The 22807-nt window shown below is 39.3% G+C and overlaps 2 protein-coding genes across 53 annotated transcripts in view; one reads left to right on the forward strand and one right to left on the reverse strand.

Moving 5' to 3' along the window:
• Window positions 1–1914: 1914 nt before the first annotated feature.
• On the reverse strand, window positions 1915–17880 carry ZCRB1 (zinc finger CCHC-type and RNA binding motif containing 1). 3 transcript variants are annotated; one of them, NM_001195521.1, is given in 8 exon segments: window positions 1995–3027; window positions 3506–3581; window positions 3690–3802; window positions 7850–7957; window positions 8300–8411; window positions 14227–14255; window positions 15831–15916; window positions 17709–17857. In NM_001195521.1, coding segments are annotated over 7 exon segments (654 nt in total). In that variant the 5' UTR covers window positions 15915–15916; window positions 17709–17857; the 3' UTR covers window positions 1995–2895.
• Window positions 17881–17944: 64 nt separating this feature from the next.
• The window catches only part of PPHLN1 (periphilin 1), a 123944-nt gene continuing 119081 nt past the window's right edge, over window positions 17945–22807 (forward strand). For 17 of the 50 annotated variants that reach the window (XM_077953896.1, XM_077953898.1, XM_077953907.1 and 14 more), the window contains exons 1-2: window positions 17945–18013; window positions 21566–21734. The gene's annotated coding sequence lies outside the window, so the exon portion shown is untranslated. The remainder of the gene's footprint in view (window positions 18014–21565; window positions 21735–22807) is intronic. The other 33 variants (XM_077953890.1, XM_077953884.1, XM_077953888.1 and 30 more) reach the window with 2 other exon arrangements.

Here is a 22807-nt window from a genome sequence, read left to right on the forward strand (position 1 = left end):
AGGCCGAGGCGGGTGGATCACGAGGTCAGATCGAGACCATCCTGGCTAACACAGTGAAACCCCGTCTCTACTAAAAATACAAAAAATTAGCCAGACTTGGTGGCAGGCGCCTGTAGTCCCAGCTACTTAGGAGGCTGAGGCAGGAGAATGGCGTGAACCCGGGAGGCGGAGCTTGCAGTGAGCAGAGATTGTGCCACTGCACTCTAGTCTGGGTGACAGAGCAAGATTCCATCTCAAAAAACAAAAAAGAATTTCCTTAATCAGTAAAAAAAAGAGCATCCTCTGAACCACTCTGCATTGCTCCTTTAGCAGTACGCATTTCCCCCTTCCGTATGTAGATATGTATCCATATATAACAAGTGTTTTACACTTGACATTATATCTGGAATGTTTTTTCATACAATTAAAAATTCTTTGAAACATTTTAATGCTTCCTAATAATCTATTATTGCAAATGCATCATGCTTTAGTTTGCTGTTGATGATTCTTTTTCTTTCTTTTTTTGAGACAGAGTCTCACTCTGTCACCCAGGGCTGGAGTGCAGTGGCGCGATCTTGGCTTATTGCAGCCTCTGCCTCTCTGGTTCCAGCGATTCTTGTGCCTCAGTCTCCTGAGTAGCTGGAATTACAGGTGTGTGTCACCGTGGCTGGCTAACTTTTGCATTTTTAGTACAGATGGGGTTTCGCTATGTTGGCCAGGCTGGTCTCAAACTCCTGGCCTCAAGTGATCTGCCTGCCCTGGCCTCCCAAAGTGCTGGGATTACAGATGTGAGCCACCGTGCCCAGCTGACAATTATTTGTTTTGAATTTTAAATAATATATGTTTGTACATAAATACCTGCATTTCTGATTAGAACCCTAGGATAAAATATAATGTAATTTCTAGTTCAAAAAATAGAACATACTTAACGTTTGATATTTACTGTTAAATTACCCTTCAGAATTGATTCAGGGCCAGTATACAATACCACAAGTGCTCTTAATGTCATCCTCACCAACAATGAAGTTTTTTTTCTTAATTAGGTAAATTTTGATGTATTCCTGGTTGTAACAGATTTCCTTGATAAGTAATGATAAACTTTTTTTTTACTTTAAAAAAAATTTTTTTTTTTAAAGACAGGATCATGCTGTTTCCCAGGTTGTCCCGCTTCAGCCTCCCAAGTATCTAGGACTACAGGTGCGAGTGGCTAATTTTATTTTTTGTAAAGACAGTCTCCTTATTTTCCCCAGGCTGGGGCTCAAACTCCTGGCCTCAAGCAGTCCTCCTGTCTTGGCCTCCCAATGTGTTGGGATTACAGTTATGAGTCACTGCACCTGGCCTATTTTATCTTCTAAATACTCTATTTGTCACTAATTTATTTCCTACTGGAGTCTGTCTTCAGGTATTCATAGAAACTTAAATTTGTGGCAAATCTTTTCCCAATTTTTTTCTTTGCTTTAAAACTGTACGCCAGGCATGGTGGCTCACGCCTGTAATTCCAGCACTTTGGGAGGCCGAGGCAGGTGGATCATGAGGTCAGGAGTTTGAGACTAGCCTGACCAACATGGTGAAACCTCATCTCTACTAAAAAAATACAAAAATTAACTGGATGTGGTAGTGTGTGCCTGTAATCCCAGTTACTTAGGCTGAGGCAAGAAAATCGTCTGAAATGGGGAGGTGGAGGTTGCAGTGAGCTGAGATCGCACCACTGCACTCCAGCCTGGGCAACAGAGTGAGACTCCGTTTTATAAATAAATAAATAAATAAAAATTAAAAAAAAAAAAACCAAAAACCCAAAACTGTTGTATTTGACTAATGGCCAAACAGATGGTTGAGTACTGCATTCAATCATTCTGTCTTGCTGTGATCTGGAAGATTCTTTGCTGATGGGTGGTTAACACTTTGTAGTTTTCAAAGTGGAAACACAAATAAAGCTTTTATAATGAACTTTTCAAATCTCTTTTTAATATATTTTTTCTTGGGATGACAATAATAGTATTACCATAATAGTGTTAACTTATTTTTATTGCTTTTACTAGTTAAAAAGTAATTAATGGATATTCTTACAAAGTTAAACAATATAGAAATATACAAAGTAGAAAATTAAAGGCTAATCCCACTCCCATATAACCACCTGCAGACAGAATGGGAAGATTTAGTCATAAATACAAAGACGATACATGGAAAAAAATAGACAACTATTAACTCTAGGAAAAATGTAATCATAGCATACTCCTTGGCTCAGAAGTGAAAACTATTTACATGGTCATTAAAAAATATATGTATGGATTTCCCCCCAATTTTTAACACAGCCACATTGGGAAGATTGAGGAAGGTAGAAGTATAAGAGATTGAATAATTCTCCTTTATTTTTTTATTGACAGAAATATATGTATTTTATTTAACAACACGTGTGCACATATGAGTAGTTTCTTCTAGGGAATGGAATTTGGTGCTATGGGTAGGGCAGACAAGTAACACCTGTGTTTGATTTTAAGCCTTTTAGAGCTATATGACTATATTTTATAGGTATATACAATTTATTTTATAGGTATTTACAATTTATCCAGATTGGGATAAAGCTACAAGAAATATGATGACAAAACACCCATATTTAAAGACAAAATTCTCTTGAAAAGTTTATTAACATAAGTAACAATAAATCATTCAACTTTTCGGTCTTCAGGAAGTTTCAGTTTTAAGGATTAATTTCAGAAGTCCTCATGTAAACAAATCAGGCATGAATAAAGCCCTTATAATGAACTTTTCAAATAAATTTTTAAAATATCTTTTTTCTTGGGAGACCAATAATAGTATTAACATGATAGTACTAACTTTTCTTATTTTTATTAAAATTAGCTCTTCAAGATTGTTATTAACAAATCTTGATTTTTATTACTGTGCTAGGGCAAGATTTTAATCACTAAGTTCTTCCTCATCACTGAAATATGTGCTTTTCTTTATCCTTGGGCGTCTTGAATCATCTGATGTTGAGGGGCCTCCTGAACTGGGTTTCCATTTTTTTTGTTCTTCTTCAATTTTGGCTTGCTGTGATTCAAAAAACAAAACAAAACCAATAACCTGTTTAATATTATTTATGGTTCGTTAATTCAAAACATGGCAAAAACATACCACAAATCCCATTACTTCCCACCCTCCCAGTCCATGCAGACAATAAGATCTGCTCCCTTCCCCTGAGTTCTGTCCCATCTCACAATCTTACTCAAAATTATCCTAGGCAATTTCTAAAAAAAATCTTTTCTGTTGGGCTATACTCACTTTGAGTAAATAGTTCTGCTCATTTTTTTAATGAAAAAAGATTAAGATAGTAAGTGTTGTGGGGCCCTTAAAAATCTAGGAAGAACCAATGGGAATTTTTCATTCACACTACCTCAGAGAAACAGCTTGTCTCCTAAGGCTTAGGAGGTTAGGGGAAAAAGAGAGGTTGCCATGAGGTGATCAATGAAGTAAGCAAGGACTATAAACCCAGTCAGCTATTGCATGATGCCTTTTAAAAGAACAATACCTGGAATGCTATGGCCTGACTGAGGCTGTCAAGAGCAGGATCCTCCCCTTCATCTTCACTTTCTTCTACTTCCTCACTTAAATAAAGAAAAACAAATTGGAATGTAACCAACCAATAGGCAAAAGCAACCAACCAAAAGACAAAAGCAACATGATAATGTATTTAGTAAGAATAATATACATACATTTCTTCTTCTGGTTCAGGAGCTTTCTTTTTTTTCTTTTTTTCTTTCTTCTTTGGAGGCTCACGTTCTCCAAGCATATTTTTCGGACAGGCGTAACTTAAGTGTCCACTTTCCTTTTGTTTCCCATTAAAAAGGAAAGAAAAAATACCATATTTGTTATTTACAAAATCTTGCCTGGTACTCTAATACTAAAAGGTTTTTTTTCTTTTGAGATGGAGTCTTGCTCTGTCGCCCAGACTGGAGTGCAGTGGCGCGATCTAGGCTCACTGCAAGTTCCACCTCCTGGGTTCACACCATTCTCCTGCCTCAGTCTCCCGAGTAGCTGGGACTACAGGCACCCGCCACCATGCCCGGCTAATTTTTTTTTGTATTTTTTGTAGAGACAGGGTTTCACCATATTAGCCAGGATGGTCTCGATCTCCTGACCTCGTGATCCACCCGCCTTGGCCTCCCAAAGTGCTGGGATTACAGGTGTGAGTCACGCACCCGGCCTTACTAAAAGGTTTTCGAATTTAAAAAGGAATATTCCCATACTGGGACCACATAGAAAGACATTAATGATAAAACCCAGTACTTTACTATTTAGAAGGTGATATTGTACCTCTCAGTTAAAATTAACATTTAGGACTATTTAGTGGTTTTACTAAGAGTAGAAGTAGTACTCTTCTCTCAAACATTTAAATCTCAAAATTCAAGATATAAAACAGTTCGGTCAGGTGTGGTGGCTCACGCTTGTAATCCCAGTACTTTGGGAAGCTGAGGCGGGTGGATCACCTGAGGTCTGGAGTTCGAGACCAGACTGGCCAAAATGGTGAAACCCCGTCTCTACTAAAAAACAAACAAAAAAAGAATTAGCTGGGCGTAGTGGCACACACCTGTAGCCCCAGCTACTCAGGAGGCTGAGGTAGGAGAATTGCTTAAACCAAGGAGGTGGAGGTGGCAGTGAGGTGAGATCGTGCCGCTGCACTCCAGTCTGGGTGACCAGAGCAAATAACTCCGTCTCAAAAAAAAAAAAAAAAAAAAAATCAAAACTTAAATGGATCATTTACCCTAAATGTAAACATCTTAAGTTACTGATAAAATGAGGATAAAACTATTCCTGTTAATTTCCAATATGTTGCTTAATACTCTTTTGGGCCGGGCGCGGTGGCTCAAGCCTGTAATCCCAGCACTTTGGGAGGCCGAGGCGGGTGGATCACGAGGTCAGGAGATCGAGACCATCCTGGCTAATGCAGTAAAACCCCATCCCTACTAAAAATACAAAAAAATTAGCCGGGCGTGGTGGTGCGCGCCTGTAGTCCCAGCTACTTGGAGGCTGAGGCAGGAGAATGGCGTGAACCCGGGAGGCGGAGCTTGCAGTGAGCAGAGATTGTGCCACTGTACTCCAGCCTGGGTAACACAGCGAGACTCCGTCTCAAAAAAAAAAAAAAAAAAAACTCTTTTGGGCTAGGCATGGTGGATTATAAGCCTGTAATCCCAGCGCTGGGATCCCAGCACTGGGATTGCTGGGATTATAATCCCAGCACTGGGAGACTGAGGCGGACGGGTCACCTGAGGAAGCGAGCTGAAGACCAGCCTGGCCAACATGGAAAAACCCTGTCTCTACTAACTACACAAAAATTAGCTGGGCGTGGTGGCACGCGCCTGTAATCCCAGCTACTCAGGAGACTGAGGCACAAGAATTGATTGAACCCGGGAGGCAGAGACTGCAGTGAGCCGAGATTGTGCTACTTCACGCCAGCCTGGGCAACAGAGCAAGACCCTGTCTCAAAAAACAAACAAAAAAACAAAAAACAAATGGAAAATTTCTTCCTCACTTTTCCTATGAATTACTTTCGTTTTTTCCCTTTCATATGCTGACTACAGTTGCACTATCCAATTACAGTAGCCACTAGCCAGCCAATGTGGCTATTGAGAACTTGTCTGAATTGATATGTAGTGTAAAGGTAAAATACACATTGGATTTCTGAAGACTTAGTAACATACGTGGCTTGCATTATATTCTCATTTGACAATGCTGGACTAGGCTATTATTCCTACTTAGCTAGAACATTGACTTGTAAAACATAAGAGCTCAACTATAATCTGGACATCAGCTCACTACAATTCCATTTAAGAGGTATGTCAGGGTAGGGTGTGGGGACTGAGCCAAGGTTAGAACAATAGAAGGGAACAATAATCATGCTTTTCCAGTATATTTGACAGAGCAGACAGACTGTGCACTTTGTATACCTAGGACATGGCCCAACCTAAGAGAGGTTACTTACTGTTAATGAGCTGCTGAGAAAATATAGTTAGAGAAGCATATCTGAAACTGTGTTTTGGAATAATATTATAGCAAAACATATTAACATATCCCATACTAAAAAGGATTTAATGAAATAACTTTAGAAAAACCAGGCTAAGTAAATATAAATAGGTTTTTTGGAGGGAGGGAAATTAAATATAAAAATATAAAAAAATAACAACTCTATGGATCCATATACCAAAAGGAACCAATTAACAGATTCATCTAGGATTTCTCAGATAACTTAATATTCACTGTGAATATGAAGATATAAACCAATCTGAATGTAACTACCTTCCCTCCCTCCCTTTCTTTCTTTTACAAAACTCAGAACTTTGGAAAAGTTTCTAAAGTGTTTACTTAAGAGGTTTCAGAATCATAGGAATTGACAGAATCAGTATGTATCCAAGCGACTGCTTGCTCACTCTTTCTATTCATTCATCCGTCAGTCTGTTTATTTAGTTATCTTTTTTGTGGGGGGTATGGGGAGTGACAGTGGGGTAGAGGACCTCAAGCCATTTCCTTGCATCTTCCATGTGATTTTGTAGCCAGGATGGTATCTCTCCATGATTCTCTCCCCAGCTCCCCATTACTACCTCTCGACTCTGTTTTTTAAGTATTTTATTTTTATTTTTATTTTTGAGATGGAGTCTCGCTCTGTCGCCCAGGCTGGAGTGCAGTGGAGTGATCTCGGCTCACTGCAACCTCTGCTTCCTGGGTTCAAGTGATTCTCCTGCCTCAGCCTTCCAAGTAGCTGGGATCACAGGTGCCTGCCACCACACCTGGCTAATTTTTTTGTATTTTTAGTAGAGACGGGGTTTCACCATGTTGGTCAGTCTGCTTTTGAACTCCTGACCTCAAGTGATCCACCCACCTCAGCTTCCCAAAGTGCTAGGATTACAGGCATGAGCCACTGTGCCAGGCCTGTTTCTTAAGTATTTTATATGGTCATTTTACAAACTTACACCTGTGAGAACCAGACTAAAATTCTCTTGGTACCAATACAGATCTTATACAAAATTATTCTATGGCTGTCTTTTCCTCCTCATCACCAAAACTTTAAATGGATAATGACAGATCATGAAGAGAACCAAAGAAGAAAATGTGAGGATAGTTCAGTTATAAAACACTAGCAATACTAATAGGAAAAAATTAAAAACTTCAAAACACAATATCCCATAGTGGATAAGGTCACATGATAATGTTGCTATTGAACTTAAAAACTGGTACAGAAACAGGCAATATCCTATTAACAAAAATTTATGAGTTACTAAAATCTTGCAAGACAGTGACATAAATAATCAGTCTAACACTTTTAAAACTAGTGATTTTCAAAGATTTAGGAACTAGAGAAAACACCACTTTGTATTACCCAACTCAGGTTATCTTTACACAGTGCATTTCAACTGAATTTACTTTGATGAGTTTAGAGTCCCTAAGTGAAACAACTAGGCCAGGCACAGTGGCTAACACTTGTAACTGTAGCACTTTGGGAGGCTGAGGTGGGAGGACTGCTTGAGCCCAGGAGTTTGAGATTGGCCTGGGCAACATAGGAACAACCTGCCTCTACAAAAAAATTAAAAAATTAAGCAGGGTGTGATGGTGCATGCCTGTGGTCCCAGCTACTTGGACATTGTGGTGGGACGATCACCTGGGCCCAGGAGGTGGAGGCTGCAGTGAGTTGTGATTGCATCACTGCACTCCAGCCTGGGTGACAGAGGAAAACCCTGTCTCAAAAAAATAAATATTAAAAAATAAAGCATTTTCATAACCTGGTTCAGCCAGTCAGAAGTTTTGGTGAGCAAAAATAAAAGACTGACGTGAAAAGTATCTTAAACTATGGAAAGTTACATTAAGTTTTAGGTTTACTTACCCCACATTCATAACACTTAGATTTATCAAAGTAGTTTCGCCTTCGGATGAACTCAGCTGCTCTTCCATTGTCAATAGCAATGCTTGCTTTTATCACTCTGCCAAATAACTAAACAAGAGAAAACTGTAAATGTAGAATGTATTTCATTGAAATCTAAAATTAATTATTTAATCAATTTTCTCAAATCTTCAATTCTAGTTTATTTTGATTTTTTAGCAATTGTCACTTAGGTATGATAAATTCTATTCTGTAGTATTCTTATTCCTGAGATTCCACCAATGTTTTGAGAACCCAGTACAGTTTGACCTCTTTTCTTTCCATAAGTTAGATCTATCTTAAGAATCTACAGATATCTATTGGACCTGATGATCCACTATATCCCCACATTTTTGGCCTGGATGAGCATAAAGACTTTGGGGCTAAAAACCTCGATGGAGATGAATAGCTTACCTGTTTGTTGTTTATTGCCCTGGTACAGTTTTGTGCAGAGTCTTTATCCAAAAATAAAATAAATGCAACCCCTTTACTCTTCCTGGTATCTTTATCTTTCATTATGGTAACCCTTAAAGCATAAACAAATAGTTAAAAATGAGGCAGCAATAAACAAAACAGGTATTAATACTTGAAACATTCATTTTAAAAAGGGCTAAATGAAAAATTTATAAGATAAATTAATACATTTGAAAAATCAGCTATCTCTTCAAAGTCAAGGGATATCAAGCATAGAAATGGGAAAGGGTGATACTGATTTAACACAAGTGAGCACACCTATGATTAGGAGTTAATCAGAGATTGAAGGGTGAAGTAAAGAGATTACAGAGACAATGAAATCTTAAGGAGTAACCATAATCCCTCTTCCATACTAACTCCCTCAGCTTGCAAAACAAAACAAAATAAAGGTATACTTTACACAAAAAGTAAAATGATTTACTTATTTTTTTAAGTGTTAGAATCAAAGTATATTCTTAATATTCTTTTAAAGAATCTTCAGAAAAATAAGAAAAAAAAAAAAAATCTTCAGAGCTGGGTGTGGTGGTGCGCACCTGTAGTTCCAGCTACTTGGGAGACAGAGGCAGGAGGATGCCTGAACAAGAGTTTGAGAACAGCCTAGGCAACACAGTGAGACCCCAATCTTTAGGGAAAAAGAATCTCCAGTTCTGTGGTTTTCAGCCATACCACCTACTAGGGTGTACCTGAGTGATAAGGAGAGTTATGACAGCACAGAGCCTGCTCTTTCTCTTGCCCCATCCACAACCCTAGTCCTGAAGGCCCTTGCTCACCCTATGTCAATTAACATAGTTTAAAAACAATGTTCACCAGGGCTCTTTGGAGAAATAGCTGATTCAAAGGCTAGAGCAGGGCAGGTACAAGAGGAGCTTGGAACATCTTACACCAGAAAGTAAGAGAGTGCAAAAGTGAGTGAGCAAGTGAGACAGAGAGAGAGAGAGAGAGAGAGAGAGAGAGAGAGAGAGAGAGAGAGGAATGAATGAATGAATGAATGAATGATGGGGCCAAGAATACAGCAGCCAGCTGGAAGGAGCTCCCACTGGCCAAATCAAGGACAATTTGAGCACCAAAACAATTCATTACAGTAATAAATTATAGGCCACAGAGAAGGTAGGAATTTACAATTCTTACTGATAATAGACCAGTAAATAAGTGGAGGAGATGGGAGGGAAGGCTCTTGCTTACAGCAGAATGCCAAGGGATGACTGGTGAATGTAGAGGAAATGCTGGAGTTGGAAAAATCACCAATTGGCAACAATCATGGTAAAGACTGGATCAGGCAAGAACCATCAACAAATGCTAAGTCTAAAATGAGATTTTTATGTGGAGCAGAGTACTTGTACTGTCTTAGAGTGTCTTCCATGGATTGTTTATTAATTGCAAAGGGAAAATAAGTCTACAGTGAAAAAATCTAGACAACACCTTGACTGTGTGATCAAAATTCCTATCACTACTGAGGGACAGACTGACAGTGTCTGCCTCCAGATGTGGTATTCTGAGAACAACACATCCGCTATGCAGTATAGTAGCCAAGAAAATGTAAACTAGATCTAATAACAAGGAAACATCAGCAACATACAAAATGAGGGGGAGGGGAAGAGGGTAGGCTATATATTCCTTACAATGTTCTAGACTAAAGGAGCCTAAAAAGAAAAATTAAAGACAATACAATACTTGACTCTAGACTGATCCTCTAATAGAGGGGAAAAATACTATGCAGGACATTATTAGGTCAACTGACAAAATTGGAACATGAATGGTTGATTTAGTAAAACTACTGTATCAAAATAACTTTATGAAGTTGGTAATTGTACTGTGGTTATATAAAATATATCCTTACTTTTAGGAAATAACACACTGAAGTATGTAGGAATAAAGGGCGATGATGTTTGTAATTCACCCTTACATACCTCACAAAAACAAGTTGTGTGTGTATATATCCACACATACGGGGCAAGAGAGAGTACAAGTGATAAAGTAAATGGGGGAAATGTTAATAACAGGTGAATTTACATGAAGGATATTTTGCTGTTCTTAGTACCTAACATTGTCATAACTTTTTATAAACTTGAAATTATTTCCAAAGTTAAAACAAAGATAATGTTCAAGATAAAGCTTAGTAATTTTCTCATGTTTGAATTACAGGAAAATAGATAATAGGACACAAGTGAATAAATAGAAGTTTTATTCAGCATAACATTTCCCATATTAAAATTATTTTATTTGGGTTTGGGTTAAGGTACATACATAGTCTTTGGAATGAAACTGATAAAAAGATGCCATCACATTAAGAAAAGCGATGTCCAATTTCATTTAAAAGAAGAACAAGTTGAAATAATTTAGGGAAAAATGGGCAACAAAAATGGTTTAGTTTCTCAAACGGTACACCTGTATATTCAATGGGCTTAGAAGGTAAGGAGAGGCAAGCACCCAAGGTAAGAAGGTTCAAATTTAGACTGGTTATCGTCAAAGCACCAGTTATGAGAATATGCAGGAAACATTTTAACCAATTTTGACAGAAATATTGAATAAGGTAGTTGCTTTACATTTTGGAATTTTTCGTAACGTTTGTGAAAGTTATCTTTTTTTTTTTTAAAGCACTATTTCAAAAGAAGTGTTGGCTTTCTACATCATCCTCAATTAATGATCTCTCATCTGTTGCCTCTTTTCTGATTCCACTGCTTTTTTCTTGTCCATAGGGGCATTACTGTTTTAACAGTCTATTCTTATTGGTTCCTTTATAATTTTTTCTCTTATAATTTTCTCATATCCCTAAGTGGTCTTCTACTTAAGGAATAAAATCACACCATTCCTTTGTTCAAAAATCTTTGGTTCTGTAAATTGCCTATTCTTTGTCCCCCAGTCAGTATCCTTGATGATTTGGCTCCCATCTCCTTAATCTTTCACTGCTCCTTCCCACGTACAAACTATGAAGTCTACTCAAAAGAAACCACTCAATGCTCCAGTAGCATGGCCTGTATTTCTCCAAATTTGTGCCTTTGTTCACACAGCTTCTATCTTCTTTCACCTCTGAATCATTGCCCATTAAAATTTTCCTCATTCTTTCGGGATTCAAGTCAATGTGTCAGTTTCTAATAGCTTCAACTGGATATCATTTCTCCTCCATTATGCTAGTCTCTGCTGAATTGTGTTATTCATAAAAAATGCCTCATCTCATCTATTTTAATGTAAACTCCTTTAAGGTTGTCTCTGTAATCCATACGTGCCTACCTCAATATGTTCATTGATAGATATACCTTTATATTCAATGGGAAAAATAGACAAAAAAAATAGGAAAAGTAGTTTCTAAAAGAGTACATTGTATGTGTTCATTCATTCGGTCATTCAGTCACTCTGTTAGCCTCAAACCCATGTGCTAAGCACTAACAGTAGTTTTTACCCTCAGGAGAAAGCTTACAGTTTAGTGGTGGAGACAGACCAACAAACCAACTATCATACAATACTTTGATAGAGATACCTTCTGTGGTAACAGAAAAAAAATTTACACCAGAGATTTAAAAGGACAAATCTACTGTGACTCCCATGTTTCTGGCAAGGGAAAAGAGGTAGACAGTAGCACCTAATTTCCTAATACAAGGTATATGATGTACTTATTTAAGCACATAATATGAAGCATACACTATTTTGGGAAACCTGAATGTCATCCATAACACCTCCTTCCTGTTCACAAAGTCCTTATGTACGAAGTAAGCACATCACTAAATATTACCCACTTTCCTTCCTATACATATCACTAAGTATTACCCATTTTACTTCATAATGATTTCTGAAATCTTACCACCTCTCAAATCTGACCAGTCTCTATAGCTCTACCTGTACTATTTTAGTACAGATTTCTCCCCTGGGCTACAGTTTTAGATTTCAGACTGGTCTCACTGCATTTTCTCTTTTTCTTTTTTTTTTTTTTTTTGAGATGGAGTCTTGCTCTGCCCAGGCTGGAGTGCAGTGGCATGATCTCGGTTCACTGCAACCTCCACCTCCATCCGCCTCCTGGGTTCAAGTGATTCTCATGCCTCGCCTCCCAAGTAGCTGGGATTACAGGTGTGTACCACCACGGCCGGCTAATTTTTGTATTTTTTTGTAGAGATGGGGTTTCGCCATGTTGGTCAGGCTGGTCTTGAACTCCTGACCTTTCAAGTGATCCCCCCACATTGGTCTCCCAAAGCACTGGGATTACAGGTGTGAGCCACTGTGCCCAGTTGCATTTGCTTTTGTTCCCCTCCAATCTAATTTCTACATTAGGCCAGAATAAACTTTAAAAAATTTAAATCATGTCACCCCTCACTTAAAATTCTTAAATGATTCCTGATATTCTTAGAATGAAAACCAAATACCTTTGTAACCTGGCCAAGAAGATGAGGAAACTGCTTCCATCTCTGGAGCCATCTTGTGCTTTGTCCCCCTTACTCACTCATCTCTAGTCACATTGGCCTTCTTTCTATTTCTTGATGTCACTTTATTTTCTTTTGCCACAAGGCCTTTGCACAAGCTATTCCCTCTACCTGAAATATTCCTCCCTTATTTTTGCCTACTTAACTGTTACTCATCCTTAGGTTTCCACTCAAAAAACACTGACTCAGGTAAGCCTTCTCTGGCTCTCTAAAGTCTTCCCTGTTTCTAGGTGCTTATCACCCTGTGTCTTTAATTCCATTGCAGTTTCATGGTTCAGGACTATATATTGACATGGAGATCCACTCAAAGATTCTGACAAAGCAGAAAAAAAAAAGGTAAAAGGGAGTGGACTCTGAAATCTCACTGTTGGATTCAAATATTTTCTCCACCATTAGCTAGCAAGATGACTTTAGGTTTACTGTGTGCTTCAGTTTCATCATTTATAATATTGAGATAATAACAGTACCTACCTTAAAGGGTAGTTGTGAGAATTAAATAATACACATAAAGAGATTAGAACAATGCCTGGCATATATATGTGCTCATTTAAGTATTACATACCATCATCATTACCAGTGTTTGGACTGATGACGATGACTTTTTAAAATCTGAACACCCAAAAATTTACACAGAAGCATTTTTGATAATGATTTTTTAATAGCAAAGTAAGTGTAAAAGAAGTTAGTAATTTCAAGATGCAAATGAGCTTCAACTGTTTAATATCCATTTATGGAACACTAGAAGAAATTAGCCAAGAGAAATATGCTCAAAATTATTGGGATTTTAAATTTATATCAGAATGTATATTGGTTATAAGATAGTTAGGACGACAGTATCCTTTTACTTTTTTGCCCCATAATATAGTTGCTTGATTTAAAACAGTGAAATACGAGTTCAAGTTCTTTTTATTGTTCCTAACCCTCAGCCCTGTTATCATCCATACCATTTGTATGTTTCTAGTCTTTCCAATGATCTCTAAGCTTTCTCTGAAGGAAGATAATACGTTTTCTATTTATCAGTCTCATAGCATCCTGCAAGTCAGATGCAGAAATATTAGATTTTACACTATTTATTTGAAAAAAAAAAACAAAACCCCTATTTATTTGAAAGTAGGTTACTTATAGTATACTTGATAACACTTCCTAGTAACCAAAATATTTGTTTACCATTAGATATGAAGATGTATCTTTATAATACATGGAAAGACATTTATGATATATCAAATTAAAAAAGAAAATAAAATTGAATGTATGGAATACAGTCTTGAAGAAAAATTGTCTACATGTTTATGTACATGGAAAAGCAACTAAAATTGTCATAAAAATGTTAATAGTATTATTTTCTTTGTTACATCAAGTATGTTTTATTTTTTAAAATTTACTGTCATTGAAAAAAATGGAGAAGCAAATTCAGATAAACTTTTAAATGAAGTTACAAAATTTAATGTGAATACTTACTTTACAACTTTGCCGTACTTGGAAAATATCTGAAACAAAAGACCACATATTTACAATTTATTTTAAAATCATGAAAACATCAAATTTTTAGGTTGCAGATGTTGACAAAATTCTTTTATAGTTTATGAAAAATTTCAGCCTTCAGTCTATAAGGCAGGCCCTAAAAAAATGGTTTTTTTGGTTACTAGAATAATATTCTTACTGTTGTTGGAGTCACATGTATCTGTCTCAGTTCCTAAATTTGACAATGGAGTAAACACAGAGAAAAAAACTCACTCTACACATGTGGTAGATCTAAGGCATACACACTGGACAGCTGCTGTGTTCCTGAGGTATACCCATGGCAACTATCAACTCCATCATAGTGCCAGCTATACCTGTGCTTCAAATATCAATGTTATGGAGTAGCACTTTTCCAATTCTACCCTCACCTCTACCTTGTTATTCCTACGAAGCAATCCCTGTTTGAGAAGACAGATCCTTAGACTGCTTTATTTAAAAAACAAAACAAAAAAAACCTCATAAAAAAAGCTTTTATAATGAAAAATCCATTTCTATCAGTCTTCTTCCTCTGCCCACCATTAATATGTTGGTGGAACTTTATAGTTGGCTCTCTCTTCTGTTACTTTTATTTTATCCTATGCAATCTCATTTATTTCTATGGTTCCAGCTCATTACCCATATACTAAGAGTTCCTATTATATAAAAAGTCTTTTAGAACGTGTTAGTATATGCAACCAATAATAATGAATTTTTTCGTTTTATGATTAAGCTATATAATGCTGGAATGTAATATAACTGGATTGCAGTGTTATCAACACTGGGTTCTGAAGGCCAGTACAGTTTTCTACATAATACTTACTAATGGCCTCTCGTTTCACTCAGAGTGAAAGCCAGAGTCCTTACCATGATGTAAATAGGTCCTATAAGGCACCTTGAGTGGGCTTACCTAAGATTACCCCTCTTTTCCTGAAATGCTTGTCCTCCAGAATTTGCACAGGTGCCTCTTACTCGTTTCAGGTCGTTATTCAAAAGTCACCTTCTCAATAATGGCATTCCTGACCTCCCTGTGTAAAATTTCACCTCCATTCCCAACTTAACATTCAATAGCCCACCTTTCCCGCTTTATTTTTTCTCCTTAGCACCTAACATCTTAGCATCTCCTTAGTATCTAACATATAATTTGACTTAAATGTTCAATAAATACAGCTTCTATTTTTTCTTTTTTTTTTTTTTGAGACAGGGTCTCATTCTGTTACCCAGGCTGGAGTGCAGTGGTGTGATCTTGGCTCACTGTTGCCTCCACCTCCTAGGCTCAAGCAATCTTCCAACCTTAGGTGCCCAGGTAGCTTGTAGAGACATGGTGGCGCACACCTGTATTTCCCAGCTACTCGGGAGGCTGAGGTGGGAGTACCACCTGAGGGGGCAGGAGGCTGCAGTGAGCCATGATAGTGCCACTGCACTCCAGCCTGGGTGACAGAATTAGACTGTCTTTAAAAAAAAAAAAAAAAGAAGAAAAAGAAAAAAAGAATTTTGCCAAGGAGAACTATTTGCTTAAGGTTATCTGTATCTCAAATAGCAGTCACTTGATAAGATTTACTTACCCGGTACAAGTCATTGTTTGTCAGGGAAAAGGGCAAGTTGGATACATACACTGTGCTCTTACTTGGAGCCAATCCACCACTCATTTCTAAAAGTGAAAATAAACCTATCAGCAATCAATCTAAACCAGGATTCTTTTTTTTTTTTTTTTTTTTGAGACGGAGTTTCGCTCTTGTTGCCCAGGCTGGGGTGCAATGGCACAATCTTGGCTCACTGCAACCTCCGCTTCCCAGTTTCAAGCAATTCTCCTGCCTCAGCCTCCCGAGTAGCTGGGATTACAGGTATCCACCACCATGCCCGGCTAATTTTGTATTTTTAGTAGAGACAGGGTTTCACCATGTTGGTCAGGCTGGTCTTGAACTCCTGACCTCAAGTGATCCACCTGTCTCAGCGTCCCAAAGTGGCCTAAACCAGGTATTCTTAATTCCAAATAAAACAATCAGACCAGTCCTAGGTATTATTTTGAAAAAACAACAACAAAAAACAAAAAACAAAAATCAATACAGTATTAACAATCACCGATTTAACTATGCCAGATTTGTACACCTTCCTTACAAGTTAGGAACTCCAGCAGGCTGAATTAAGGAATTCCTTTTTCCCAGTCACCACTCAAGAAAAATTCTTTTTTGGTTCTTCTTCTTTCAAGTATTCTTTACATCAACACTTTCAGTGCCAGACTGTATGGGTATGGAGATGGGTTTTAAATAGATGAAGGAAAAACCCTAAGGCTACTCCTAACTTCCACTCAGACTATGAGCAAAAAATGCTTTAATGCATATGTATTGTATATGGACAATACCTACACCTTGCTCACCCAGATCAGAAAGAGCATGGGGACTCAGAAAGAACCTTAGTCACTGATTTTTGCTAATACACAGTCATGCTACGCTTAACGAAGGAGGTATGTTCTGAGTGTGTTACGTGATTTCATAGCGCAAACATCATAGGGTGTACTGAGACAAACTTAGATGGTCTAGCCTATTGCTCTTAGGCTGCAACCTGTATAGCATGTTAATGTAGTGAATAATGTAGACAATTGAAACACAATGGTAAATATTTACGTAGCTAAAGACAGAAAAGGTGCACTAAAAACATGGTACAATGTATTATACTCTTAGGAGACCACTGTGGTATATGTGGTTTGTTGTTAACCAAAAAGTTGTTATGCTGTGCATGCCTGTACTATGGCTGGGTACCTTTTTTGTTTGTCTTAATTTTTTTTTCTCTGGAGTGGTGTGTAAAGAGGAAAATTTTCTTTTCCCCATTTAGTATGATATTAAGGAGGAAATTTAAGCTTTACGCATTGACAATATAAACTTCTTTCGAAATGTTAACTTTGCTTATTGCCAAATTATGAAATGATACATTATATAAATAGGCTTGGTGCCTGGAAGAGACGGACTTGTATGTATGTGTGTATATGTATATAAAATTTACAAATGTAATCAGTAATTAATTTTCACACCTTATCTTACAAAGTCAGCAAATTACTGTGAGAATATCAGACTCAACCAAATTCAAATTTCTGATTTAAAAAGAGCGTGTGGTGTGTATTTGAGATGGGGGACGAACCATCACAAATGGAAAAGTACTGACTCTAAGGCATGCCAATTCGTGAAGGAATGAGAAAACTGCCTCATGTTTGGTGTTTTGGGGGAATTATTTAGAAAACTTCAGGAACTCAACATAGATAGGTCGCTTTTTAAAAGTTTCTCATTTGAAACTATGCCTTAGACGTTCTGCTGAGAGCCGCGAAGGCAGGTAGACGTTAAGGTCCTGGAATAAAAAGGGTGGCAGGAGAGAGGGGCAGAGCATTTTGGCAGCCGAGTCTGGGGAGGGGGTCCCGCAGAAAAGAAGGCCGCAGCTGAGGAGGCGTTTACCTTCACGTGGGGTGGGCCTGGGAGACCAGAAGAGTGCGAGCCCTCAGCTCAGCTGGGGCTCAACCCCGACTCTTCGTAGCCGCTCGCAGCGGCCTTGGCATCACGAGTCCTGGGAGGGGTCAGGCGCGGGGACCAGATGGTAGCAGCCACGGTGCCTCTTCCCGGTTGTTTCAGATCCGGGCCCCGAAGGCGGGCCCAGAGGCGAGCGCTTCGCTGACGTCAATGCGCGCGCCGGAAGTGCCTACTGGGATAACGGCGGCGAGCGGACGACTACGTTTACGGGGTGTCTCGGAGGGCCAGAGTCGGTGAGCGACTTTTACCTTTCCCAGAGATGGATGCAGAGCGAGTGCGGGCTGCTAAACGCTGGGGGTTTAGCGGGGGCAGGCGGGAGTTTTCTGTGTCGGGTCCTGGATTCCCCTGCCTTTGAATTGTGCAGCAATTCTGCCCATGCGGTTGAGGGTGGAGAGACGCAGTGGAGTTTGGAATAAAGGGAAGTATTGAGTCTTAAGATACGGGTTCGCCTCTCTGTAGCGCCTTAATATGCAAAAAGAAGACTGAGCTAGGTAACTTCAGTAACCCGAGAGCAGTCAGGAAGTTCGTAATTGTACTGAAGGTGTTCGCCGTACCCAGCTATTAGGCACTTTGGGAACTACAAAATAAACGGACCTTTTTTTTTGGTTTGTTTTGTTTTCTGGTGGAGATCTCAGTCTAGTTGGGGAGACAAGGACAACTTGGGGAGAGTTAGATTCACAGAATGACTCATCTTTAGCGTGGGTATGGACAAATGTTGAACTTCTTGGCACCTTTTCTCTTCCTGTAAATCTATAATGGCTACGCACTGCTTTTTCTGTAAGAGGCCATAACGTGCCCATCATTCCTACAGAAAAATCAGAACATAATGCAAGGTAGTTTATACTTCTGCCCACCAGCACATACAGACCAGGCCTCTAACCACTCCCTGGGAGCCTGCGTTCTAGCAGCCTGGAACCCAGAGCCTCGCCTGGAGCCTGCACAATCTATCCAGAGTGAAGCCGATGTCTTCTAGAGGGACGGAAGTGCAATCCATCCAGGGCGCAGCTGAATTTTGAGAGGCCTGAATACCTCCGTGGCCGCCAGGGGACCGCTGGGACTAAGTCTCTTGGCAAACTTGTGGCCGGCCAAACCTACTATGCATTACATCCCTGTTATCCTTGGTTACCGCACAAGATGTAAGCCTCTTTGGTCTTCTGTGCTATAGTCTCATTTCCATGCTGCTTTGTGCTTCCTTTCGACTTAGGCTATCACTACTTCTTCGTTTCTTCCCCATTTAACCCCTCAACACCCCCATCTGTGCTTTCTGAAACATCTATTTCCTGCTTAAACTATTTTACGTATTCAACTTCTTTAGTGAAATTCTCTTTCATCTCCTAACCTTTACTATTGATAACACGTAGCTTTTCCTGCCAGCCATTTCAGTTGAGCCCTTTCTCTGACCCTGCATTTAAAATTTGGGCATGGCTGTAGCCATGTTGAACTGATTTCAATTCCTTAAAATACTGTCTTCCCTCAGTATCTTCACAAAGGCTCTTTTGTCTCTCTGGGACATTTGAGCTCCCTGTTCCCTCTTGCCTTTTTCTGGATAACTTCTACTAAAGATCTGAGTTTAGCTGTCACTTTACTTGAGGGGTATTCCCTAACTTCCATAGAGTTAGGTATTTTTGCTGTGTACTCTTAGCTGCCCTGCACTTCCCTTACGGCATTTATCACACGTATCCTAATTGCTTGTTTCTTTACCATCCCTACTAAGCGAGGCTATCGGTGAGGGACTGTGTTTGTCTTGTTGGTCTTTGTTACTCTAGTAGCTAATACTGTTCTTGGCACATAAGACAGTCAGGTATTTCTTGAATGATTGCAGGTGCTGAAGGTATGGTCTCAGAGATCAGACAGTTAACGTTAATGAATACTTCACCCATAAAAGGGGTCACCTGCCACTCAGCTACAGCTGGTTGTGGCTCTGTGAGAATATGATCCTAGTTTTGCCAGAACATCTACTTTTTTCAAAAAAAGTTGGTAATAGAATTTTTAAAAAAGCATCCTCTCCCAGTTTTTAAATGTTGTCGGTGGAATAGAATTTTATTAAAAAAAAAATGGGTCAAACACAAGTCTCATGTGGCCTATCAGTCACTAGTTTGGAATCTGTTTTAAGTCATGTAGGATTTATTTAATGGGCTTTGTGGAGAATAATAGGTTTTGAGTTGGGCCTTGATGGACTGTTGGATGTCAAATGAGAGAATAGGAAAAGGTATCCAGTTTGGAAAATAAACAGCTCTATGATAGTGTGTGTTAGTCTGTTTGTGGCACAATAAGGAAACTGGCATAATTATATGCTTTTGGAGAGAATAGAAGGTTAGATATAATAGAAGGTGGCATATGGAAGATAGAAGTTTGGATTTATTATGGTTAATAAACCACTTAGATTCTTGATCCTGGAAACTTCACATTATGAATATGCATTAACTGTTGATTATCCTTTTTTAGGGTAAAATGGAGGGTAAAACACTGGAAGGAGGCTGACCAGTTAAGACCTTAACCTCAATCCATATATGAAATAAGATTCAGATTTATAAATATTATATGTAGGCAGACATCTGGCATTTTTGTTTACTTGTGTAATTTCAGTTAATTGATCAATTATAATGGACAATCAGGGATCTCCTACTAAGTTTAGTGCAGTACATTCGGGCTTATAGAAGAAATATCCTTAGAGCGTTGGAAAGTCAAGTGACTTGTGAAACTAGTAGAGAATACAGTACTTTATATTTTTTTATTTTTTGAGACGGTGTCTTGCTCTGTTGCCCAGGCTGGAGTGCAGTGGGACGATCATGGCTCACTGTACCCTCCAGCTCCCAGGTTCAGGGGATTCTCCTGCCTCAACTTCCTGAGTAGCTGGTATTACAGGCATGTGCCACTATGCCCGGTTAATTTTTGTATATTTTTAAAGTGGAAACGGGGTATTACCATGTTGGCCAGACTGATCTTGAACTCCTGATCTCGAATGATCTACCTGGCTCAGCCTCCCAAAATGCTGGGATTACAGGCATGAGCCACTGCACTGGGCCCCGGCATCAGTTAATTTTTTTTTTCAACGACCTTAACTAATTATGTTCTAAAATTTATGTTTAGTTGTCTGGATTTCAAATATTTTCTTTTTTTTTTTTTTTTTTTTGAGACGGAGTCTCACTCTGTCACGCAAGCTGGAATGTAGTGGTGCGATCTCTGCTCACTGCAAGCTCCCCCTCCTGGGTTCACGCCATTCCCCTACCTCAGCCTCCCAAGTAGCTGGGACTGCAGGTGCCCACCACCACGCCTGGCTAATTTTGTTTTTGTATTTTTAGTAGAGATGAGGTTTCACTCTATTAGCCAGTATGGTCTGGATCTCCTGACTTCGTGATCCACCCCCACTCGGCCTCCCAAAGTGCTGGGATTACAAGTGTGAGCCACCGCGCCTGGCCTGGAATTTCAAATATTTTCTAATAGAAACATTAGAATATTAATTCACTCTGAATACTGAGCACAGTGTGCAAATTGTTCTAGGAGCTTAATATTCATCAATGAACAAGTAGACATTCCTGCTGTTTATTATTATTAGCATTAATAATCTAAGATACTATATAGTGTACTTTTAATACAGATTACACCCTCACTACTAGAAATACTACTGGTAGAAATACTACTAGTGAAGGACTAATGTGTATTAAAAGTACATTATATAGTATCTTAGATTATTAGTGCTAATTAAAAATAGCACAACTGGGGGATCTGTTAGTTAAGTGACATTAAGAAGGTGACATTGAAGGGCAGGAAAGTTAATTCCACAGATACCTGGATGAAGGGGTGGCCTGCCCCTTCACACCTGCGGGTATTTCTCGTCAGGTGGGACGAGAGACTGAGAAAAGAAATAAGACACGGAGACAAAATATAGAGAAAGAACAGTGGGCCCAGGAGACCGGCGCTCAGCATATGGAGGACCTGCACCGACACCAGTGTGTGAGTTCCCTCAGTATTTATTGATTACTATTTTCACTGTCTCAGCAAGGGGCATGCGGCAGGAGAACAGGGTGATAGTGGGGAGAAGGTCAGCAAGAAAACATGTGAGCAAAGATGTCTGTCACAAATAAGTTCAAGGGAAGGTACTATGCCTGGATGTGCACGTAGACCAGATTTATGCTTCTCTCCACACAAACATTTCAGTGTAGTAAAGAACAGAGCAGCATTGCCGCCAGCATATCTCGCCTCCAGCCACAGGGCAGTTTTCTTCTATGTCAGAACAGAACAAATGTACAATTGGGTTTTATACCGCGAGACATTCCATTCCCAGGGGCATGCAGGAGACAGAGGCCTTACTCTTACCTCAACCACAAGAGGCCTTCTTTCCTCTTTTACTAATCTTCCTCAGCACAGACCCTTCACGGGTGTCAGGCTAGGGGACGGTCAGGTCTTTCCCATCCCATGAGGCCATATCTCAGTCTGGCTCAGTAGGGAGAAACCTTGGACAGTACCCGGCTTTCCTGGGCAGAGGTTCCTGCGGCTTTCCGCAGTGCATTGTGCTCCTGGTTAATCGAGAATGGAGAATGGCGATGACTGTAAACATACTGTTAACAAGGCACATCCTGCACAGCCCTAGATCCCTTAAACCTTGATACCATACAACACATATTTCTGTGAGCACAAGGCTGGGGCTAAAGTTACAGATTAACAGCATCTCAAGGCAAAACAGTTGTTCAGGGTACAGATCTTTTTTTTTTTTTTTTTTTTTTTTGAGACAGAGTCTCATTCTGTCACCCAGGCTGGAGTGCAATGGCGAGATCTCGGCTCGCTGCGACCTCTGCCTCTCGGGTTCAAGCGATTCTCCTACCTCAGCCTCCTGAGTAGCTGGGACTACAGGTGCCTGCCACCACACCCAGCTAATTTTTTGTATTTTTAGTAGAGACGGGGTTTCACTGTGTTAGCCAGGATGGGCTTGATCTCTTGACCTCGTGATCCCCCTCCCTCGGCCTCCTAAAGTGCTGGGATTACAGGCGTGAGCCACCACGCCCGGCCATGGTACAGATCAAAATGGA

The sequence above is a fragment of the Macaca mulatta genome, chromosome 11, assembly GCF_049350105.2.
Source record: "Macaca mulatta isolate MMU2019108-1 chromosome 11, T2T-MMU8v2.0, whole genome shotgun sequence".
NCBI lineage: Eukaryota > Metazoa > Chordata > Mammalia > Primates > Cercopithecidae > Macaca > Macaca mulatta.

Excerpts from the sequence above, each read along its gene's own strand:
- ZCRB1 (XM_015151458.3), bottom strand. The coding sequence starts at position 8,401 with ATGAAAGATAAAGATACCAGGAAGAGTAAAGGGGTTGCATTTATTTTA. Across the intron at positions 3,803-7,849 it reads CTAAGTGTTATGAATGTGGG|GAAAGTGGACACTTAAGTTA; the intron begins GTAAGTAAACCT and ends GGGAAACAAAAG. Across the intron at positions 3,582-3,689 it reads CCTGAACCAGAAGAAGAAAT|TGAGGAAGTAGAAGAAAGTG; the intron begins GTATGTATATTA and ends TCTTTATTTAAG.